This window comes from Equus quagga, chromosome 4 (genome assembly GCF_021613505.1).
Source record: "Equus quagga isolate Etosha38 chromosome 4, UCLA_HA_Equagga_1.0, whole genome shotgun sequence".
Taxonomy (NCBI): domain Eukaryota; kingdom Metazoa; phylum Chordata; class Mammalia; order Perissodactyla; family Equidae; genus Equus; species Equus quagga.
The window spans coordinates 91,808,975-91,829,292 of NC_060270.1; the positions used below are offsets into that span (position 1 = coordinate 91,808,975).

Below are 20,318 nucleotides of genomic sequence, written 5' to 3' on the forward strand. Positions count from 1 at the left end.
GTCAGTTCCTCTTCCTAATACTCCTCAGTGTCTGAAGATCATTCCACAGAGTGAGAAATCTTGCTGTGGAAATTTAAGTCTTTTTTTTTTTTCTATTTCTTTCTTTCTTAGTAAAGATAGAAGAAAAATCATTCAGATCTTTGGCAACCTTTGGTCACAACTCTTAATTGGTCTTAGAGATTCTTATTAGATTACTTCTTGATTATCTCTTCTTGATTATCTCTTCTTGGGGATAATTAATTTCAGTTTCCTTAAATCTCTCCTGGTGCCCATCTTCTAAACCTTTAAGCGAGTCTTTTGCTTTTCTCTGTCTCCCAGAGTAATATTCCTTCCAGGCTGGGAAACAGTTGTTGGGTACCAGGTCAAATGTATTAATAGTCAGGCCATATGGTTCACAGACACTTTGCTCTCAACAACTTGATAGGAATTCTGGTGGTTTGATTTTTTTCTTTTTAATTTTAACTATAAAAATTTAAGAACCATCTGTTGTTATTTTTTGTATGTGATCCTGGTAAGTTATCTAGTTACACTGCTCCTATGCCACTAGCACTGTTCCATGTGGAGGCGTCCATGGCAGAGCTGGGTATACTTCATTTTCAGTTGTAATGTGTATGGGATATGTATGTCCCATCTAGGTTCCCTTCATAAATTGCAGCGGGTTTACCTACATGTAATTAGGTCTTGGGATTTATATGGCTTCTGGCTTAGCTGGTCAAATGCTTCAATTGTAGTGGTCCATTTGATTGGTTGAGAATAGGTCACATACTAATTTCTATGGAACAAACCAAATAGGGTAATGTAATAGAGAGTGATGCCAGGGTGAGGGTCGGGCTGCTTTAGTTAGGATCATGGAAGCCCTCAAGAAGAAAAATAGGAGTTGACTTCTGAAGGGTGATAAAGACAACCAAATGAAAATCTGCAGTAAGAAAATTCTAGGGGAAAGGAAGAGTTAAGAGCCAAGCCTCTGAGCCAAGGAATAGGCACAGTACAGGAGGAAGTCCAGTGGGCTTCACTGTAGTGAGAGGGAGAATGCAGGGAGCTGAGGGTGAAGAGGGTCTAGCCTGAGTATAATAGGAACCAGTGGAGGTTTTTAAGGGAGGAGATGATATCGTCTGATTTATAATTCTAGAATGCTCACTCTGGCTGCTAAGTGAAGATTGGATTGTTAGGAGCAAGAATGGACGAGGGAAACCAGTCAGGAGGCCATAGCTGTTGTCCAGATGAGACATGATGGTGGCTTGGACTAAGGTTGTGTGGTATAGATGATGAGAAGTGATAGAATTTGGGATATATTTTGGGTATGGAATCTGTGGGACATACTGAATGCTTTTGGTCTGAGAAACTGGGTGATTTGTGATACAATTCTTACTCAGATAGAGAGGGCTTGATGATTCTTCTTTGGCCAGTTAAGGTTGAGATGGCTAATGGACACCAAAGTAGAAATGTCCAGCAGATGATTGAGTATATGAATCTGGAGCTTGGTGAGAGAGGAAGGCTGAAAAGTTCATTTAAATTACGTGAAGGTTAAGAGTATACACAGAGAGGAGGTTGAGGTCTGGGTCCAGGAGACACATCGTTTAGAAGTCTGGAAGAGATACCAGCAAAGGACACTGATTGAGAGTAGCCAGAGAGGTCAGAGAACCATGAGCTCATTAGATGCCTGGAAAGGAAAGTGTTTCCAGAAGGAGTAAATGATGACCTCATCATTCAGTTTCAAGTGTTGGCACCCAGCACCATATCAAAATGTAATTCCAAAGGTTTATTCCATAGCTGCAGACTTAGTGATGACTGGAGCACACTGGGCTCAGTGCCTGCCCGTAGAAACCCTCAGCCACAATGGAGTCAGAAACAAGGGGGGCTCTTGTCTCCTTGGGGGCCGTGGGAGATGGGCTTTTGCTGAAGTCTCCATCAGAATTTGTGAGATTTTCATACCATTACCAAAGCAACAAAGAGTAATTAGTTTTTCGTTGTTGTTTTTTAATGGCAGATGTATATACAGCTGGTATGGCTGTGCCACAAGTCAGTTCTCTGAAAATCATCAGTAACTAAATTCTAATTCTGTATTCTAATTCCAAGGCTTTAAGGTTTACCTAAAATAAAAGTCTATAGCCAACTCAGTGCATGAAAGGACACATAAAAATGCTTATGTTTTTAACTTCTTAATGTGCTAAACCTGACAAGATAGGTCTCATAATAATCATTTCCTGAATTTTATCCTTTCTCGAAGGTGGCTTCTGTTTGGAAGTTAACTTCAGGTTATGGAAAATTGTTCAATTATTTGTTAGTCACTTCATAAATGACATTTAAATGAGAAGTTGAGATTTTTTACTTTCTACCTCTCTTAAAGTGAAAGTATAATGCATTCCAACAAACATTCTAAATTGAAGAGCAAAATTGAGGAGTCTTTTTTTTGGTACCATATACTATAATTTGATAGGTCATTTTTCCTACTGTATTAAGTACATTTTCTCTAAAATCCAAAGCTGGATCATGCTGTAAACAAGATGGTTTATTTTGGTGATTCTCACCAAGTTTGGAGAAATAGTGGATTTATTTTAAATTAAGCAAAGCTGCATTTTCTTTCCAGAAGGTTCAATGGATACGTAGGCAAACTCTGTAAATGTTTATTCTAACCTGTTACCCTACTGACATTTAGTTGAATTTTACAAATAGATGAAGTTAATAAGAATGTAGAGGGCTGATAGTTGGCAATAGATTGTGATGAGGAATATTCTCTTGGTTATTCAACCAAATATGTGGTTCACTAATTGAACGACATTTTCCGGGAACAGAACATCAGAAAATGATCCCTTTCCATAATTGTAACAGAATGATTGGTTCTGCTGCTTTGTATAAAAACAAAATTTTATAGTACCTCAGAATTCTCCATTTTTTCTAACATCATACTGCAAGTAGCTTATTTAGCTGGTTGGCTGAATCCACCTTCAAAGACTAAAGCTCACACATGAATGCCTGAAGCTGAGACCCTTACCTATGCTGTACCCCTAGTCATAAACGAGTGAACGTTAAGCCAGTCTGACAGCTGTGTGCTTACTTTTGTGTGAAGGTTATAGGGATGTAACAAGCTTTGTCCTTGGATCCCTCAGGAGCAGTTATCTTTTCGAGGTGTCAGGCTGTCCTTAGGTGGTTTCTGGTGGCCAGAGCCATGTATAGGAGGTGCGGGGTGGGAGTGAAGGAGGCTCTGGGTTCTCCTCTTTCTCCTGCCTCCCCTCTTCCACTCAGGGAAAATGAAGATGAAGGGCTGCCTGGGTGGATGGGGCTGTGGGAAGGGCAGCAGGAGGGCCGCCCTTTGTCTGGGCAGTGTTGGTGAGGAAAAGGCGCCGTTGTGGGAAGAGGCTGTGTCTGTCTTACCGACTGCCTTCCCCAGTGCTCAGCCCTGTGCCTGACGTCTAACTGTCCAATTACTCCTTGTAGAACATTCAGTGGTTGGGTGGTTGGGCTCAGGGCTCATATAGCCCTGAGGCAGAGTTTCTTCCCTTTCCCTCTGCTCTTTGCATTACATACGCCTCAGGGTCAAACCAAATCCCAAGACCCCACATGTGAGGCAATCACTTGATTTACTGTACAGAAGAGTCTCCTTTGTCTCTGAAGGCTTGACCCAGTTAAGGTACCACTTATGTGTGTAAAGAAATCGCTAGAATTTTTGGGGACACAAAGCAAATAATGTCTTGCTAATAAGAGCACTTTTTCAAATCTGATCATGTCATCTTCCCATTGAATAAAATCCAAGGACATTACCTTGGCTAACAGTGCCCTCCATGAACTGCTGCCTGATTTCCTCCCACCTCCTCTTGTACCACCCTCCAGTTCCTTGAAACATCTCCTGTCTTCTCCACCGTCTGCCTGGAATGTTCTTCTGTGGCTCTTCACCATCAGAAAAGATCCACTTAACTGGTACTTCTTCAGGGAGGTCTTCTCTGTGCTCTCTATCATTCCCCTTTCCTGTTATTTTATACCTAAGCATTTTGCATTTTCCTATGTGTTTGCTTTCTTACTTACTATCTGTCTGCCACACTAGACTGAACGCTTTACAGGGACAGGACTGTGTTCTGATTTGGTCAGTATCTAGACTAGGCTCAGTGTAAGCTCTCAATAAGTAAATATTTGTTCAAATGGATGAATGAAGTAGAAAAAGTGTTTCAAGTAAAAAAAATCCTTTTGTCTTTCTCCTCACAGATTCTCAGCATATAATACACATACACACATTGTATGTATGGTTCACGCTGTAAAAATTTCCTAGTCTTGGTAAAGAACTGCCTTAAAGAATAGGATCGGTGCCAGTGGTCTACTAATATTAGTATTTTTTATTCTTAAACTTCTAATGTGTTTTCTCCGCCCTTTTCTTTCTTTTGTCTTTTTTTTTTTTAGCAAGGGAAGCCATATGTCTTCGACAGAGTGCTGCCTCCCAGCACGACCCAAGAGCAGGTTTACAATGCGTGTGCAAAGCAAATTGTCAAAGGTGAGTGCTATTTCTTTATTTCCTCCTGGGCTTTCAGAGTAATTGAAAACATTAAGTGCTATTTGCAGCCTAGGAATCAATGTGCCTTGGCTGTAAGCAGAGGCCTGCTAATTGGAAACACTGAATTATAGCCCGAGCTCTGGCCCTGATTTGCAAGTTATTTAACCTCTCTATACCTCCTTTCCAAGGAGATTTCTTTATTTCTTTCGCCACCTTTTTGGGACAGTTATTCTGTCACGTAGAAGCTTAAAAGCAAGGTAGGCTGTGGTCACACTATTTCTGTAATGATTTTAAAATACTGCTCTAGGTATAGGATCCCCTTTTTCCTTTGAAGGAGAAAAATAGATGTTCCTGATGCTCCAGTTGTACATTTTCGGTTTATTTGTTTTGTGCGTCTCTCTCTTCAGAAGGAAGCTTTAAATGTGGAAAATTCTTGGGCATCAAGGAATTTTCTATAGCATCATAAAATCCTATTACCTTGTTGGTTATTGAGCTGTTCTTGCTGCTCAGCATTCCATAATTATACCCTCATCTAACCCACTTTCAGCCATTCCACCCAGATCCCAACATTTGTTCCTCCAGATAGCTAGCCTGAAGCCTAAATTTGTGTCTTAAAAATCAGTCCTTTTCTCTGGGACTGGCCGTGGCCCTGAAGGATTTGTGTCAAAATAACAGCAGGGAGATGGAGCAGTTTACACATTGCTGTCCCTTGCCCTTTCAAATCAGGGCAGGTTGGAGCTTGCCTTGGGGGAGCTCGCCATCTGGACAGAGCTGAGGGGCAGCTCCTGCTATTTGCTTTTCATCCTCAGATCCTTGCCTTCAAATTTGAATGCTATGGCAATTGTGCTTTCAAATGTCTTGATGCTGGTACTTTTATAGGTAGCTCTGGATTTAAAGGACAAAAAGTAAAAACAAAGCCCAAAAGACACCTTGTCATGTTAGCGCTGCTTGTTTTTAGAAGCTGAGCTGACTAACCTAACTACTTGAAATTCATGAAAATCAGCCCTGGGTGCATCTGTTAGATTAATTCTGACCCTGGATACCTGCGTGGGAGACTCCCATTAGTATGCAATGTTCCTGCTGAGGTGTATGGTTATTCACATTATTGTTGCAGACATCAATTAATTTTGAAGGTCTTCACAGTAAGATGATTGTAGAAAACTGAAGAGAAAAAATAAGCCTGAATTTGAGCTCTTTTTGAATTAATAGTATGGGCCTGTATCTGGTGGTAATTTTTGTTTTCTCTCTTTTTCTACTATGCTTCTCTTTCTAGTTAAACACTGTTTCTCCCTCTTTCTGGAATATATAGTTCTAGTTTCCTCCTGGTCAGGTCTCCTTCCCCTCTATTATTAGACTCTTTCATATTTTTATTAAAGCAAGACTAATCACATATAAGCCAGAATTTCCTTCTTTCTCTCTCCCCCTTCATTATCAGAACCAAATAGTATTTACCACATGCTGTGCTAAGCATGAGGGCCATTTAAATACATCCCTACCCTCTCTAATTCTGTGTTGTAATTAGAGATGGGTGCATTCCATTTAAAAAAATCCTATGATTAACAAACAATAATGATAATCTTTGAATCTTTCTTTACTAGAGAAGTTTGGGCTCCTTTCAGTGTTTGGATTGTTCTGCAGTGTGATACATCAGAAATAAGCAGTCCTTAGGGAGTTCTTGTGAAGATGTGACCTAACTGTGGATAACTTGAGACCCAATATACAATGAACCACAAAGAAAACCACTTAGGATAAAATTAGGCTCTGATGTGATATGATAAACAGACATTTTTGGGGGGACCATAAATATAAATGTACCCATTTTATAGCAATAAAGAGTATCTTATTCTCCCTTGAAAGGAAATTATTAGGAGGATGATGAAGACTTAACTTTTTTTAATATGCACTGAAGCCAGCATGAGGGGATGTGGCTGGGTATTTCTGCATCAGCAAGGGAAAATGTAGATGTGTAAGAAAGAACTCCTTGGAATAGATTTCCGGGTACAGCTGAGGTCTCTCTTGCCATGACAGGCCGTATTTAAATCAAGAATGGGAGGTCGTGCTGCGGGGGCCTTTTTTTCTAGAGGCCAGGAATTGAATCAGATGACTCTGAAGGTCTTCCACTTCTCGTGATTCATGGTAATGTGGTGGACTGGGGAGCTTTCCTTTCAAGTCTATCTAAACCCTTAATGTTTTTGAGATCAGAAAGACTCCTTTTAACTGCATGGCTTTATTCTCTCTCAGTTTTTTCATTCCTTTCAGTTTCATTGGGTTTTTAAAAAAAATATTTCAAACATTTGATTGTAGAGTCCTGATATCTCCCACACTCTCATCTTTGTCTGGTGTGTGTTTTCAAAATGTTGACTGAAAGAGTATGTAGAATCTCCTCCATTTCTTCTGGAAGAGATTATAAGGTTTGTAACTGCCAGCACGGTAAATAGGAAAGTTCCTGTGGATGCCTAGGAATTAAAAACCATGGTTACCAGGTGCTATTGTTGAAGTACAACTAACTGTGTCCCAGCCTACAGAAGTCACTCTGGGCATTTGCCTTCCAAACTAACTAGATGTAGACTATCCGGTGCTAGAGAAAGTGGTTTCTTATTTTCCAGATTTAATTTCTTTAAACTTCATTCATTTGGTTGTTTCTTTCATTTATTCGTTTTTGCAAGTATGTTAAGTGTTTACCATGTGGTAAGCACTGCTAGGGACCAGAGTCACTAAGATACGTAAGACTGTCTGCAAGAGGCTTGGAATATAGGGAAAAAGATAGACACATCCATAATTATCATACACGTGGGCATTATGTGCTTTAAGATGGGTGTGTGCAGAATGCTAAGGGAAGACAGAAGACAGTCGCTTGGTACTGATTTTGGTGGATGGAGAGAGGGAGTGGAGAATTAAGGAAGGCTTCTTGAAAAGCTTAGGTCCTGAGGACTGTAAAATATATATAGCAGGGCTGTTCAAGCAGAAGGAATAGCGAAAGCATAAAGACACAGGTTGTAAGGCATGTTTGGGCAACTGAAAGTGGTACGGGATGCCTGCTGGATGAGTCTTGAAAATTTAGGCTGGATCAGAGTTTGATGGAAATTGATGGACTTTATTCTACAGGCAATGTGGCCCCATTGAAGAGTTTTAAGCTTAGGATGTCCTCAGATCTATTTTATCATTATACTATATATGACTCTTAAGAAGAAATATAGTTATTTGGCTACTGTTATCTGTCAGGCATCTACTATGCACTTTACATGTGTCACTGTATTTTAAATCTTAACAACTCTATGAGGTGTATAGATTATTATTCCTATTTTACTAAAGAGGAATTTGAGGTGAAGTAACTCGGCCAGGTCAGTTAGGGGCTAGTGAGGCTGGGACTTGAGCCTGAGTTTTCTGACTTACTTGAATTCTACACCATCCTGCCCCCAATTTTCTGGTGGCCCCATAATGAGCATTTAATAACAATTATTTTATGGGTTGTTCCTTTTCTATCAGGCCGTATGGACTATTAACCAAGCATTGCAAAAAGACTGGGATAGGAGTGGGGGTGGGAGAAGAGGAGAGCGGGGAGAATAGAGATTGAGGTTCCAGGGCCTCAAGTGGCCCTGGCTGTTGCCAATAATGAGATGTGATTCCACTCTGAAGATGCGGCAGCCCTCCCTTGGGTAGAGCAGCTGCCCTTCAAGCTGGCTGGTTGGCCATAGGTTTCTGGTTGGCCACAGGTGTTCAGCAGGACCACCTCTATTTTCTCTGGGCATGGCCTACTGGAGTAGTTTGGTTGACTGGTGAGAGCCTTAGGATTCCCAGGGAAGGATGACTTGTCAGCCTCTGTAGCTGGAAACTCTAGTGCCACTGCCAGGCCAGCATTTCACCTGGAGAGTTGGTAGGAGGCCACAACAAGCCTCCTCAGGAACATTGATGTGTAGGTATGATTACATCCTCTCCAAATTCTTACCTGGCAATGGAACTAACTCTTCTGCTCCAGCAAGACCTAGACTAGGAAAAGCTAGAACGGAAAGCTTGGCTTCTAAAGTCTGCAACAAGAGGCGGAAAGTATTTTCAAGTCTCCCACTCCTCTCCTCCTGGGAGTTGAGAAGGCTCCTCCCACCTGCGCTGGAATCTCTCTTTGGGGTTTACGTGGCGGCTGGATGGACGTGTGCTGTGTCGGTAGGGTGCTGCTGGCCGTGTGGTGTGAGCTGAGATCACATCACGCCAGACCCCGTCACAAAGAAAGGTTCTGTCTGGCTAAGCTGGTTCCTGGCTCTGTGGCTGGTGTACAGAAATAATCATTGTGTTACAGCAGAGACTCTGAAACAAATGCTTTCTCCAGGCCCAGGAACTGTCATTCAGTGTGATGAAAGTGCCTTTTTGTGAGCTGTTTCTGTTAGAGTCGGGGTGGGGGTGGTTGTCTGGCTCAGCGTGGTGCTGAGCACAGGCTTGTTCTCTCGTCTGTCCTTCCTTGGCGGGTTCTCAGGCCTCCTCCATCTCCTGTCATCTCAGCCGTCCAACCCCAAAATGCACTGTTTGTGCTGCACTTCCCCTCCCTGCCTCTCCTCTCCACTGATAATCAAATGTAACCTAAACAAAGAAACAAACAAAACCCCCAAAACCCAGAGTTTGGAAGAAAATAGAGAATGCAGGGTTCAAAGAGCTTTTTCTTTTTTTTTAAATTACCTTCTAATTGAGAATTGAGTTGATAACAGGGCGACATCAGCTCCTTTCAACCTTGAACACTAGAGATAGGTTCTCCAACAATGATTTAATTGTGGCATCATTTTATTTCTTTATTTATTATTTATTTATTTTTTTAAACATTTTATTTTTTCCTTTCTCTCCCCAAAGGCCCCCGGTACATAGTTGTATCTTCTTAGTTGTGGGTCCTTCTAGTTGTGGCATGTGGGACGCCGCCTCAGCGTGGTTTGAAGAGCAGTGCCATGTCCGTGCCCAGGACGCGAGCCAATGAAACACTGGGCCGCCTGCAGTGGAGCGCGTGAACTTAACCACCCGGCCACCGGGCCAGCCCCAATTGTGGCATCATTTTAAATACTTGAAAGGCCAAGTAGAGCTTCTTCTAATGGAGTGTTATATGTTCTCTTTTTCTTAGGAAAAGTAAGGGTGGATTCAGAGGGGTGGACTCAAGGGAGTCAAGGGTCTGGGGCATCTAGGTGGGGGCTAATTCAGATGCCCCAGCCCCGTTGCTTCCTGGCAGGGGAAGAAGCTCGCATGGGTTTTTCTCCTGTCAGCAGGGCTCTGGCTCTGAGCTGAGTGTCTATTAGGGTGTGGCAGGTTGCTCAGAGCCACCATACTTGCGTGTGCACTTGTAGGGTGGCCAGCGGCCCATTACAAGGGGCAGAGGGGGCTGGACCCTTGGCCTTGGCCTCCTTACCCCTGTTCTAATGCCTGGGCTGATGGGTCCCATTGTGCTTTCCATGCAGGGCCGTAAGATCCAGAAGCCCTTTCAGTTTGGGGGGAGATGTTTAATTTCTAATACATAGAAGCTTTAATGCTGTGAGTGTGGCCGGCATTCCAATCGTCTGGAGTTGTTTGTGCCGTGAATATAGAAATTTAAAAGTACAATTGAAGGGTGGGAACCTTTTTCTTGAGTCCCTCTAAAGCACGTCACATTCGTGGGCATGTAGAGGCTCTCTACTCTGGCCGCCGTTTTCAGGCCCGAGGAATCTTTTCTCGGAGCAAGTTGGCATTTTCGTGAAAATTGAAGCTTGAACCTCCAGCCCTTACATCGTGGTCTTCAAATTTGCTTCCCCTGTTACCAGGGAAACCATTACCAGAAGTCTGATACGTGTGAACATTCTCTCAATATAGCTTGACGCAAATGCCTGAGGGCTGCTAGGATTAAAAAAAAAAATCCTGCCACTTAATTTTTCTTCTTTTAGCTTCCTAAAGGAAAATCCTGATTTCTTTTCTGATCCCAGTTCACAGTCCAATAACCTCAGATCAGTAAAATGTATATTAAGTATTTTTTAGAAAACCTAACAAAAATAACTGAAACTAACCAGCATCGGAAAATTTAGAGACCAAAAAAATCAGACAAATAAACCTAATCAGGGCCTGAAATAGGTGGAGCTAACTGCCTGGCTTGGTTTTTTCGTACATAGCCCTGAAGAGGACACCTCAGTATGGGCCTCCTCTCCTTGCCCCCATGGTCCTTTCAGAAATGAAGACTCCCTCCCCTTATGCAGAAATGGTGGGTCAAGGATATTAATTATGCATCATTCTCCTTTCAGTGATGTTTATGTGGATGAAGGAGGATTGAGGGAAACGAGCACTAAATATGTTTTAATCACCTCTGCTGCTTTGAAAGAATTCCCACAGCTAATCTTCTGTGCAGAGCAGCCTCCGTTCACGAGCCTCCCCTTGTTGCTGTGTGAAATGGAAGCCGGCCTGCAGTGTGTGGGGGTTTGCACAGTGTGCCCATTGTGTAATTAAAAGAAATTCCTGACGCTGATGGGCCCAGGCCGGCTTGCTAGCACAGTCACTGAAAAAACAGAGGCATTAACTTTAAGTCCAGGCTCTGGAGGTTTCCGGGCTAATTGGCTTGTCACTGTGTGGCTCAGTTTACACAGTGGGGCCCTGTCCGCCCCTGGCTCTGGGCTGCCTCTGTTCTGAAGGGGCTCTGCTGTAGCCTTCGTGAGAAACTTCCCCAAGGAGCTCACCTGGGCCAGGGTTTAAACCGACCCAAATCAGATCTTCAGGAAAGAAATTCTATTCTACACCTTACTCCAGAGACCCAGGGCATGATACTGTTTATTCCCCCCACAACTGATCTCAAGAGATCAACTTAGAGAAGAAAACTCAAGTGCTTTCTACTAAAAAGAAAGTGTACTCCTCAATGTCTGTCTTAATTTTGATGTTACTGGGAAAAAGTGTGTGTGCCTTGTTTCTTCATTAATATTCTGTGGGAATGTGAATCCATTTCTTTCTATTTGTGGAGCAGTGGAGGCCCTCATTTCTGCTTTTATCTCACAATTCTACTTAAAATGCAAATGGAGTCGAAATATCTCATTTGTGTGAAAAATGAGATGGGCCATTTGGAAAATGTAATTTTAAAATATGCAACCAACACTAGCATATGATCAAAGTAATGAGTTAATTTAATTTTGTTTTTCTGGCTTGCAGATGTCCTTGAAGGTTATAATGGGACGATTTTTGCGTATGGACAGACTTCATCAGGAAAAACACACACCATGGAGGTAAGATTGCGGTGTGCTAGGATGTCAGTCTCTGTAATGGCTGAACAGAACTGGTGCTTCCAGCTAGACTCAAGGGACACGTGGCTTTTTTCCTAGGCAATAGAGATGGTTAAGGGGATGGTTATGTTTGGCCAATTTATTGTGTCTTTGAGGAGTTTTAAAATAGCAGTGAGTAATAAAATCTCAGGAGTTCAGTATTTTAAAAAACCCTTTGTTGATGGCTCTGTCAAAATAGTAATAATATGGGACCAGCCCGGTGGTACAGCAGTTAGGCGCACATGTTCCACTTCAGCGCCCAGGGTTCACTGGTTCGGATCCTGGGTGTGGACATGGCACCGCTTGGCAAGCCATGCAGTGGTAGGCGTCCCACATATAAAGTAGAGGAAGATGGGCACGGATGTTAGCTCAGGGCCACTTTTCCTCAGCAAAAAGAGGAGGATTGGCAGCAGATACTAGCTCAGGGCTAATCTTCCTCAAAAAAAAAAAATAGTAATAATAAATTTTATTAAAAAATAATCATTAATAAGCTAAACACTAGGATCATCTATTATCTTAATCATTGTTGTGCATACAAATAAATCTGTTTTGCGTTAAAAAAAACAAGAAAAGGAGACGGTGTGAATGTTTTTGTGGACTGCAGCCCCAGTCTAACTGAGAAAGTCTGTTGAGAAAATCATTTATCCTAAGGAGGGCCTCAGGGGAGCGAGTCTCTTCAGAATAAATAAATAACTATAGGTCAGAGATTGAAAGAAGTTGGCTTGTGGACCAAATTCAGCCCACAGGCATCTTTCTATTTGGCCTGCACAGTGGTTTTGTAAAAAATTGCAGGCAGTGTTTAAAAAGGGAATGATTTCACACAATTCTAAGTTTCCAACTTTGGTTGAAAATTCTGAAGATCTAGAAACACTGGGTGAAATTTCGCCATGATATAAAGTGTGCGCTTTGCTAGAGCAGGGATCTTCATTGTCTTGTTCACATTTCTGGTGTGTGGAAGAGCAGCTGTCGTCTAGGAGGGGCTCAATAAAATATTTGTTAAAATGATACTGGTGTGGTGGCCCTGGCTGCCCCACGTGTAGGGGGTTGGCTCTCCAGTCTACCTTGGTCCACTCTGTGCTCACCGGGAGCCAATATGAATTTATATTCTGCATCCTTCCTCATTCACTTACATACCTGGCCCCTGCGGGCACTTCAGGGTGTGACCCCGGCTCAGAGTCTTGGCTGTGGAGCTCTGTGGCTCCAGGCTGTCTTCCAGACAAGCCACGTCTGCAGACAAAATTGGCCCCTTGACCTCTTCTTTTCCTCCTTTTTACCATGGACTCCTATAAGGCCTTTGGGGCCAGATAATTCTTCTAAAGGCTGGGCCCGCCTGACAGGTAAGGAGAGGTGGAGGAGGGGTTATTACAAGAAACTGCACAGAGGAAGTTTGGGGAATTCAGCTTACAAGCAGCAGTAAGATGAACCCTTAATCCTTCAAGCTTGGGTTTTTCATTTACGGTATCCTCCTGGGAATGTCACGGAGACGGCTGCTGCAGGATCGGTTTAGCTTATGAATCATTCCTATTGAAGAGGAGATTTCAAAGGCACAAGGCTAAAATCCTCAGAGCTCTGATGTTCTGCTCGCCTGATTTCAGGTGTGGGGTATGACTCAGGTGGGGGGGCTCTCGTTTCTCTTGTGTTGACTCGCCCTCACCCATTTTGCTGGAGACAAAGTGGTTCAGAGACTGCACAGATTAAAGAAAGTGAGGGGGTTATTTGCCACCTCTTCCAGACCGAGCGGTACTGTTCCCTGATGCCTGAGCCTCATCAGACTGTCTTCTCCGCATTTCACGTCCTGCGGCACAACACCTTGGAAATGCAGGCATGTGTGTCACCACGCTCCTGTTCCAGCTCCTCGCCTGCCTCTCCTACTGGGTCCCAGACCCTTAAATTTCTAGGAGCTGGAAAAACTATGGTTATACATTTCCTAATCCCCTCCACTCCAGTAGCTGTGGACAAAAACTTCTTCCTAGGTCATAAGGCATAGGAGAGAGACAGAGAGACAGAGAGACGGCTTCTCATGAGGGAATCGTTCTCTACTTTTTTAGAAAATTACCAACAATATACAATACAAAAAAAAAATGCAGTATTTAAAATCCTCCAAAATCTTAGGAAATGCTTCCAAGCGTGACCTTTTTAGCTTTGGGATTAATTCATCTTTGGGAAATATAAGGTATTTGCTAAATGTCAGAAATTTAAATTGTAAATTGGTAAAGGAGAGACCTGTTTCCAGAGTACAATCTCCGTTAGTGTTTGTGTTGGGGTCGGGGGGTAGGTAGGTGTAAGATGATGGCAAAGAGGTACACCAGCTCTTTAAAACCAAAATTGGAGACATTTCATTAAATGAGAGCATCTGCAGTCCTCCTTGTCTCATGGGTGAACCCTGCAATGCCCATTGCAGTGCGGCGGTCCCAGAGAGCACTCATGGGGACCTGAAGGGAACTGGATTCTGTGCAGGTCACTCCACACTTGCCTAAATTCTGTCGCATCTTCATCCTTGTCAGTTTTTAAAGGTTGATTCCCGTGAGTTGCTTTTCTGTATTGTGTTTTGAAGATCATGTACGTATGCCTGCAGCAGGAGGGAGTCAGGGTGGATGTGAGTCCTTTCCTAGCCCCCCACCCCCCTTAATCTGGTTCTTTCTGTAGAGTATTTATAGATTAGAGAAAAGGTAGGGGATATTTTAGAAGAAAACAGAGGAAAGGAGGATCCCCAAGCTAAAGTTGTAGAGACTGTTGGAGACCAAGAAATCCATGGATGCAATTAAATTAGCAAATCCTGCAGGGCTTGCGCCATCTGAAAGGAGGCTCTTACATGTCTGGAATTATGCATTGTGATCTTTCAAAGGCTTTTGGAAGGGGTTGTTAGCTCCCTGAATGGACAGAGCTGTCACATTTTAAAGCTGTTTTTCATTTTAATCTCCCCATTTTTGGTCTGACATCCAGTGGTGATTCCATTACCTTCTGTTGAGGGGAACAAACAGATAAACCTACATAAAATTGGAAAGATTAGCTTCTCAAGATGGAGCATTTAAGGTGGATTTTTCAATAAAAATATGAAACACTTGACAGTGTGTATGCTAGGCTTGCAGGACGCCGTCGTGCACTAGGCCACAGGCTTGTGTGGCCGGTACTCAAAGGGCTGGGCTGGAGGAGGGCTGCTGGGGATTCTGACTGTGTGGGGAGGAGAGGGCTGGCCCTTTGCTCAGTGTGTGCTACAGGGAAGGGCTTCTCTCGGCCCCGTGTCTTGCTTCGTGGCCCTCCTCAGCACACTGATTTAGATGGATGGAGACACCTTGTTTTTTTCCCTCTGCCCAAAGGGACACCTGGAGGCCGTCGGATGGTGCAGGCTGCCCCACTGCACCGCTGAGCCTGCCAAGTGATTTTTAATGAGCCTGTCTGAGTGCACTGGGGCTTGTGTGAGCTGATGGGCTGCCTGCTTTCCTATCTTAAGTGTTTCAGGAAACTGTCCTGCTTGGGAGGTTGAGAAGGCCACTAGGGCTGGAACAAAGAGAGACTTGTTCCGTGGCCAGTGGCCTGGGTCTGGTTTCTTCTCTCATACATACTGAGAAGGCCACATTCAGAGTGGGAAACATTTTTGAAGAGGTTATACAGGATGGAAGTATAAAACTGTTTCTTCTTTTTGATGAAGCAGTACATTCCTTTGCTACTCAAAGTCCGTCCCTGATCCTCCAGCCAACGAAATGTCGCTGTGCCCTAGATGGGCATTATTCTTCCCCAGTTCCTGTACCTTTGTGATGTTACTCCCATCTCATCTCTGCCTACGTCCTCTTTGCCCATTATTAGTCTCACTCATCCCTGAAGATTTGTTGTCTCTCAAGGAAGCCATCCTGTATCAGCCCAGCTGGAAGCGACTTTTCTGCTCTCTGAATATTTGTAGCTCTCTGCTTCTTTGTTACCTTTTATTGCCTGGGGTCACTATTTATTGTGTGTGTACATGTGTATTTCATTTGCAAGCCAATCAACATAGAAGCAGTAAAGACCTTTATGGAACACCTCTCTGTCTCATATACACACACCACATACAGCCTCATCATACCCCCAACACCACACACATCAACACCCCCCCGCCGCCACATACACACATCACTCATACCCACACGCTATAATATACACCACATACATGCGTGTACCACACATACACACTATATACACAAACCCCCACACACTGCATACACACACAACACACATCCATACCACACACACACACCACACACATGACCACCACACAAGTCAGCACCACACATATCCACACCACACACAGACACACACATTCACACAGGCAGATTGTGTGCCCAGTTTACTGAGCATAAAGGCCCTCACCACTCTTTTTCTTTTTGGAGGAAGATTAGCACTGAGCTAACTACTGCCAATCCTCCTCTTTTTGCTGAGGCAGACTGGCCATGAGCTAACATCCATGCCCATCTTCCTCTACTTTATACGTTTGCCAAGTTATACGTTGGCCAGGTGGTGCCATGTCCTCACCTGGGATCCAAACCGGCGAACCCTGGGCTGCTGAGAAGCGAAACGTGCACACTTAACTGCTGCGCCACCGGGCCGGCCCACCGCTCTGGGGCTTATGAGCTAGAGCAAGGATCCCTGCCCCTGAACCTGTGGTAGATTTGGGTATCACTTCTGTCACGGTGGGATGGGGGGTATTATTATGCCTTCTCTAAATGAATATATGTTTCCTTTTCATGTGATTTTGGGGTGGGTGCTTCAGGGAAACAAAATAGGGAGTGTCCCGGACTCACCTCTGGTTCTGCCTTAGTTCTTACTCTGACGAAGGCAAACAAAGGATGTCAATACTTGTATAAGCCAGGAATCAATTGGAAGATAAATCCGTTGAAAGGGAAAGCATCTAGGGAAACGGATTTGAGTCAATTATAAATGATTTTTGGATTACCAGTCACTCTTCTTTGGCTGTGGACTACTGAGGAGAAGCTAAAGGACTATGATGAATTACTAAAGAGCGCTGGAAGAAGGGGGTGGGGGACCCTCTTCATTCAGACTCTGAGTCCAGTTGGCCCAGTGGTGTCATGACATTTGACAGGACGGAGATCTGTGTTTTCACTGTAGGTGTCATTTCTGCCAGCAGTTGCCACAGTCCAGAGCACCTGGAGTCCCATATTTGATTTGTTCCATGTTAATGATGGCCTGTGAGAAGTAAAATTACCAACATTTGAGACTCTCAGTCTCAGTCATTTGCTGTTTCATAAGATATATATTAAGGTTCTGGGATACAAATGTGTTTTCAGACTCTTGGGGTCAAATAAACTTAGTGAGAACCTGCTATGAACTGAATAATATAAGGCTAACCTTTATTGTCACTAAGCACATGTATACTGTTTAATTTAAATTCTATAATAATTCCTTGCAGTAGATACTGTTCTAAGTATCATAAGCAGTGGGGGGAAATATAAATGCACTGGCCATACCTGCTTTTAGGGAGAGTACAGTCAAACTAAAAAACAATATAAATGCATCAAATGATTTAGGATTCTTAACAGACGAGGGCATTCCAGGGGGGTACCCAATTTCCCAGTTAAGAGAGCTTTGCCAGAGGCCAGATGTATCTGAACTCAGCTGTTTTCTTGCTTTTAATAGCGTGGAAGGTCAGGAATCAGGTGTGTGAAGGAGGATTCATAACGTAAAAGTGCCTTGTGGCCTGTAGTTAGTGCCTGGGTTCACAACATGACTTCTTGCTTTTGGTAATTCAAATGCTGGCTTGAAAGTCAACCTGTCAGAAAGGCACTCTGTGGCGAACCCCTGAAGGAAAATGAGGATTTGATTGAGGAAAACAAAACAGATCTTCTGGGTGTTGGGCAGATTTAGAACAAGGATATGAGGTCAAAATTGTAAAGGTTGTTGGACATCCCTGGAAGATTAAAGAGCAAACTGGGTTTTTTTATGCTTTTCTTCCAGTTCCATTTGTTCCTGGAGTTTTATAACTTCCTAAAAGTCTGAAAAATTCCCTGGGAAGACAGTAGCCAATGATCACTTTAGATCTGCAAACTCTGTGCGCTGATGGATTGTTTAACATATACCAGCATTTAACTGTTCATTTGAGTGTGGGTGTAAGGAAAGCTCTCTGGGGGTTGCGCATCTAGGTCCATGCTAAGGCTGTTGCCTTAAATATTTCTAGAACTATTCTTTAGGAATTGGTTTCAGATCCTATGGCATACCTTTTTGAAAGTCTACAGAGGTGGAAAATTCTGGATCTTAAAAATGAATTTAGCAATAGTCCAAATAATAGATGAATTCATCTATCTCTCCACCCCTTAGGTAAAATGAATAGAAGTGGAAAAAAGGAGAAAAAAGGAATAAGAGAATATCTTACAAGTGGATTTAAGTGTTAGAAACAGCCAAAAATTATTTGGAACAGTTCAGGCTGAGCGTTACAGATCTTAAAAAAGAAATTGATAAAACGGATTTTCTTTATTGGTTTGTAAAGTGATACTGAAGGTATTTTCAGAATATGGTTTTTAGAAATTTTTGAGCAATGATGACATTAATGTTACCATGTCTATCAGCTCTCAAGGTGATTTCATTAAAGCAGATTAACTTGGACTTGTAGGTTCTGGTCAGTTGGTAGAAATTCAAAAACAAAACCCACATTTAGTGTCGTAGTCACTCATATATTTTCAGGTCTTCTGCTCTCCTTCTCTCCGTCCTTCCTACGTACACACTCATCCACATACACACTGATTTGCTGCCCTGAGTGGCAGGAAGAGAGAATATTTTGGGGCTTCAGAGCCTGACAGAACAAGCTCTCCCATGCTGGGTAAATAGCCCAACACATTGATTATTTTGCCAACTTTTGGTCTGTTGGCATGCCAGATAGATCTCCAAGGGAGCAGACAGTGCATGCATGGGTGCTCCCTGCTCCACGGAGTTCTGTTTAAGAAAAACAGGTATGGTCCCTTCTCTCTCTGACATGTTTCCTGATACTCTTTGACCACTTTGTTTGTTACTTCACTCCCCAGGGGAAGCTCCATGACCCTCAGCTCATGGGGATCATCCCGAGGATCGCACACGATATCTTTGACCATATCTATTCCATGGATGAAAACCTGGAGTTTCACATCAAGGTAAGTCCTATTGATTGAGTCCCAAGAGAAGAAACTCAGCCCAAAATCATGTTTCTGAGCTTTCCTGTTATGTACATGTAAAAGATGATTTTGTCTATTTTTGATGACATTTCTGTGGTAAGCAGAGCCATATTTATTATTTAATTACTGTGGCCAATACTTAGCTATCTTAGCTGTCAAGCAAATGCTTGAAATATTGAGATAAAGTAAAAGCCCTCTTTAGGATGGAATCATCTTGAGAGTTGCCTGAATTCTACCCATTACCCTTGGATTTCTGTGGATATGACTGGACTGTGTTCATAATTGGGTTAGGACAGCATTTCCCAAAGTGTGTTCCATGGAACACAGTCCTTTAATATTATTAATAGGTGGGCCACCAGGGAAATGGCTTCTGTGGCCAAATAAGCTGGGAAAACATTTTGTTGAATAATGTTAAATTTATCACAAGCTTAAAATTGCTATTGTGTAATGCAGTTCTGCAAAGGGGACATGTAGTATATTACATTTCCTGGCTTATTTGACTGTGGACATATTTTTCCCTCCTTGGAGTAGGACAGACTAGTGATTTGAGCAGCACACTCTAAGAATTGTTGGGGAAACAATTCTCTTCCTCCTCCTTGTTTCCTTTTTAAACTAGAACCTATATTCTGGCTTAAATTTGAATTGAAAGAGAGCTTTCTGCTCTCCTAATTATAGCTGTTAATTTATAACATTTGGTATTAGGGGTATGTTCACTGGAACTCCTTTGTTTGCAAGTGACTGAAAGCTGCTTGTTTAAACAAATACAGGAAGTTGTTTTAAGATACAGAATCTGATAGCGGGCATGAGGTGGGGGTGGGGGTTTGGAGAAGCAAGAAATCCATGCCCTGCTTTTCCTTTTTTTTTTTAACTTAAAAAACATTTGAGATATAATTCACATACCATAAAATTCACCCTTTTAAAGTGTACAATCTGATGTTTTTTAGTATATTTCCAAAATTATACAACCATGATCACTATCTAATTCCGGAACATTTTCCTCACCACTAAAAGAACTCCATTCTCTTTATAGACCCTGCATTTCTGCTCTCTTGCTGTATTTCTTTCTCTTGTTCCAGACTATCTTTGTTATTTTTTAATGGGGAAGAGGGCAACATGGCAGCTCCTGCTCCACATTCCCTTATTTTCAGTTCCTAATTCCCAAGGGAAGGGGCTCATTGGCCCGACCTGCAGTAGGTGATCCCCCAGCTCTGATTAGCTGTGTCCAGGATGCACGTGGCTGGCTGGGTCCCCATCACAGTGGGCTTGACGGTGTGAGGAGGAAAAAGGGGCAGATCTAAGAAGACTTGCAGCTGAGCAGACCAGCCAAGAGGAGGCTGATCATCCTTGAAGGCCGGGATCTTAGTGCACTGGGACCATCATTTTAGAGATGAAGAAACTGAGGTTAAAGGCATAGAACTAGATGTCGATGAAGTTATGTCTCAGGTTATTGACAGAGTTGAGATTAGACTC

General features: G+C 42.8%; 1 protein-coding gene across 1 annotated transcript in view; it reads left to right on the top strand.

Moving 5' to 3' along the window:
* Positions 1 to 20,318, top strand: part of KIF5C (kinesin family member 5C) — a 146,826-nt gene that overhangs the window by 41,846 nt on the left and 84,662 nt on the right. Inside the window, exons 2-4 of the mRNA XM_046657649.1 lie at positions 4,390 to 4,480; positions 11,609 to 11,682; positions 18,723 to 18,827. Of these exons, the coding sequence (XP_046513605.1) occupies positions 4,390 to 4,480; positions 11,609 to 11,682; positions 18,723 to 18,827 (270 nt within the window). The remainder of the gene's footprint in view (positions 1 to 4,389; positions 4,481 to 11,608; positions 11,683 to 18,722; positions 18,828 to 20,318) is intronic.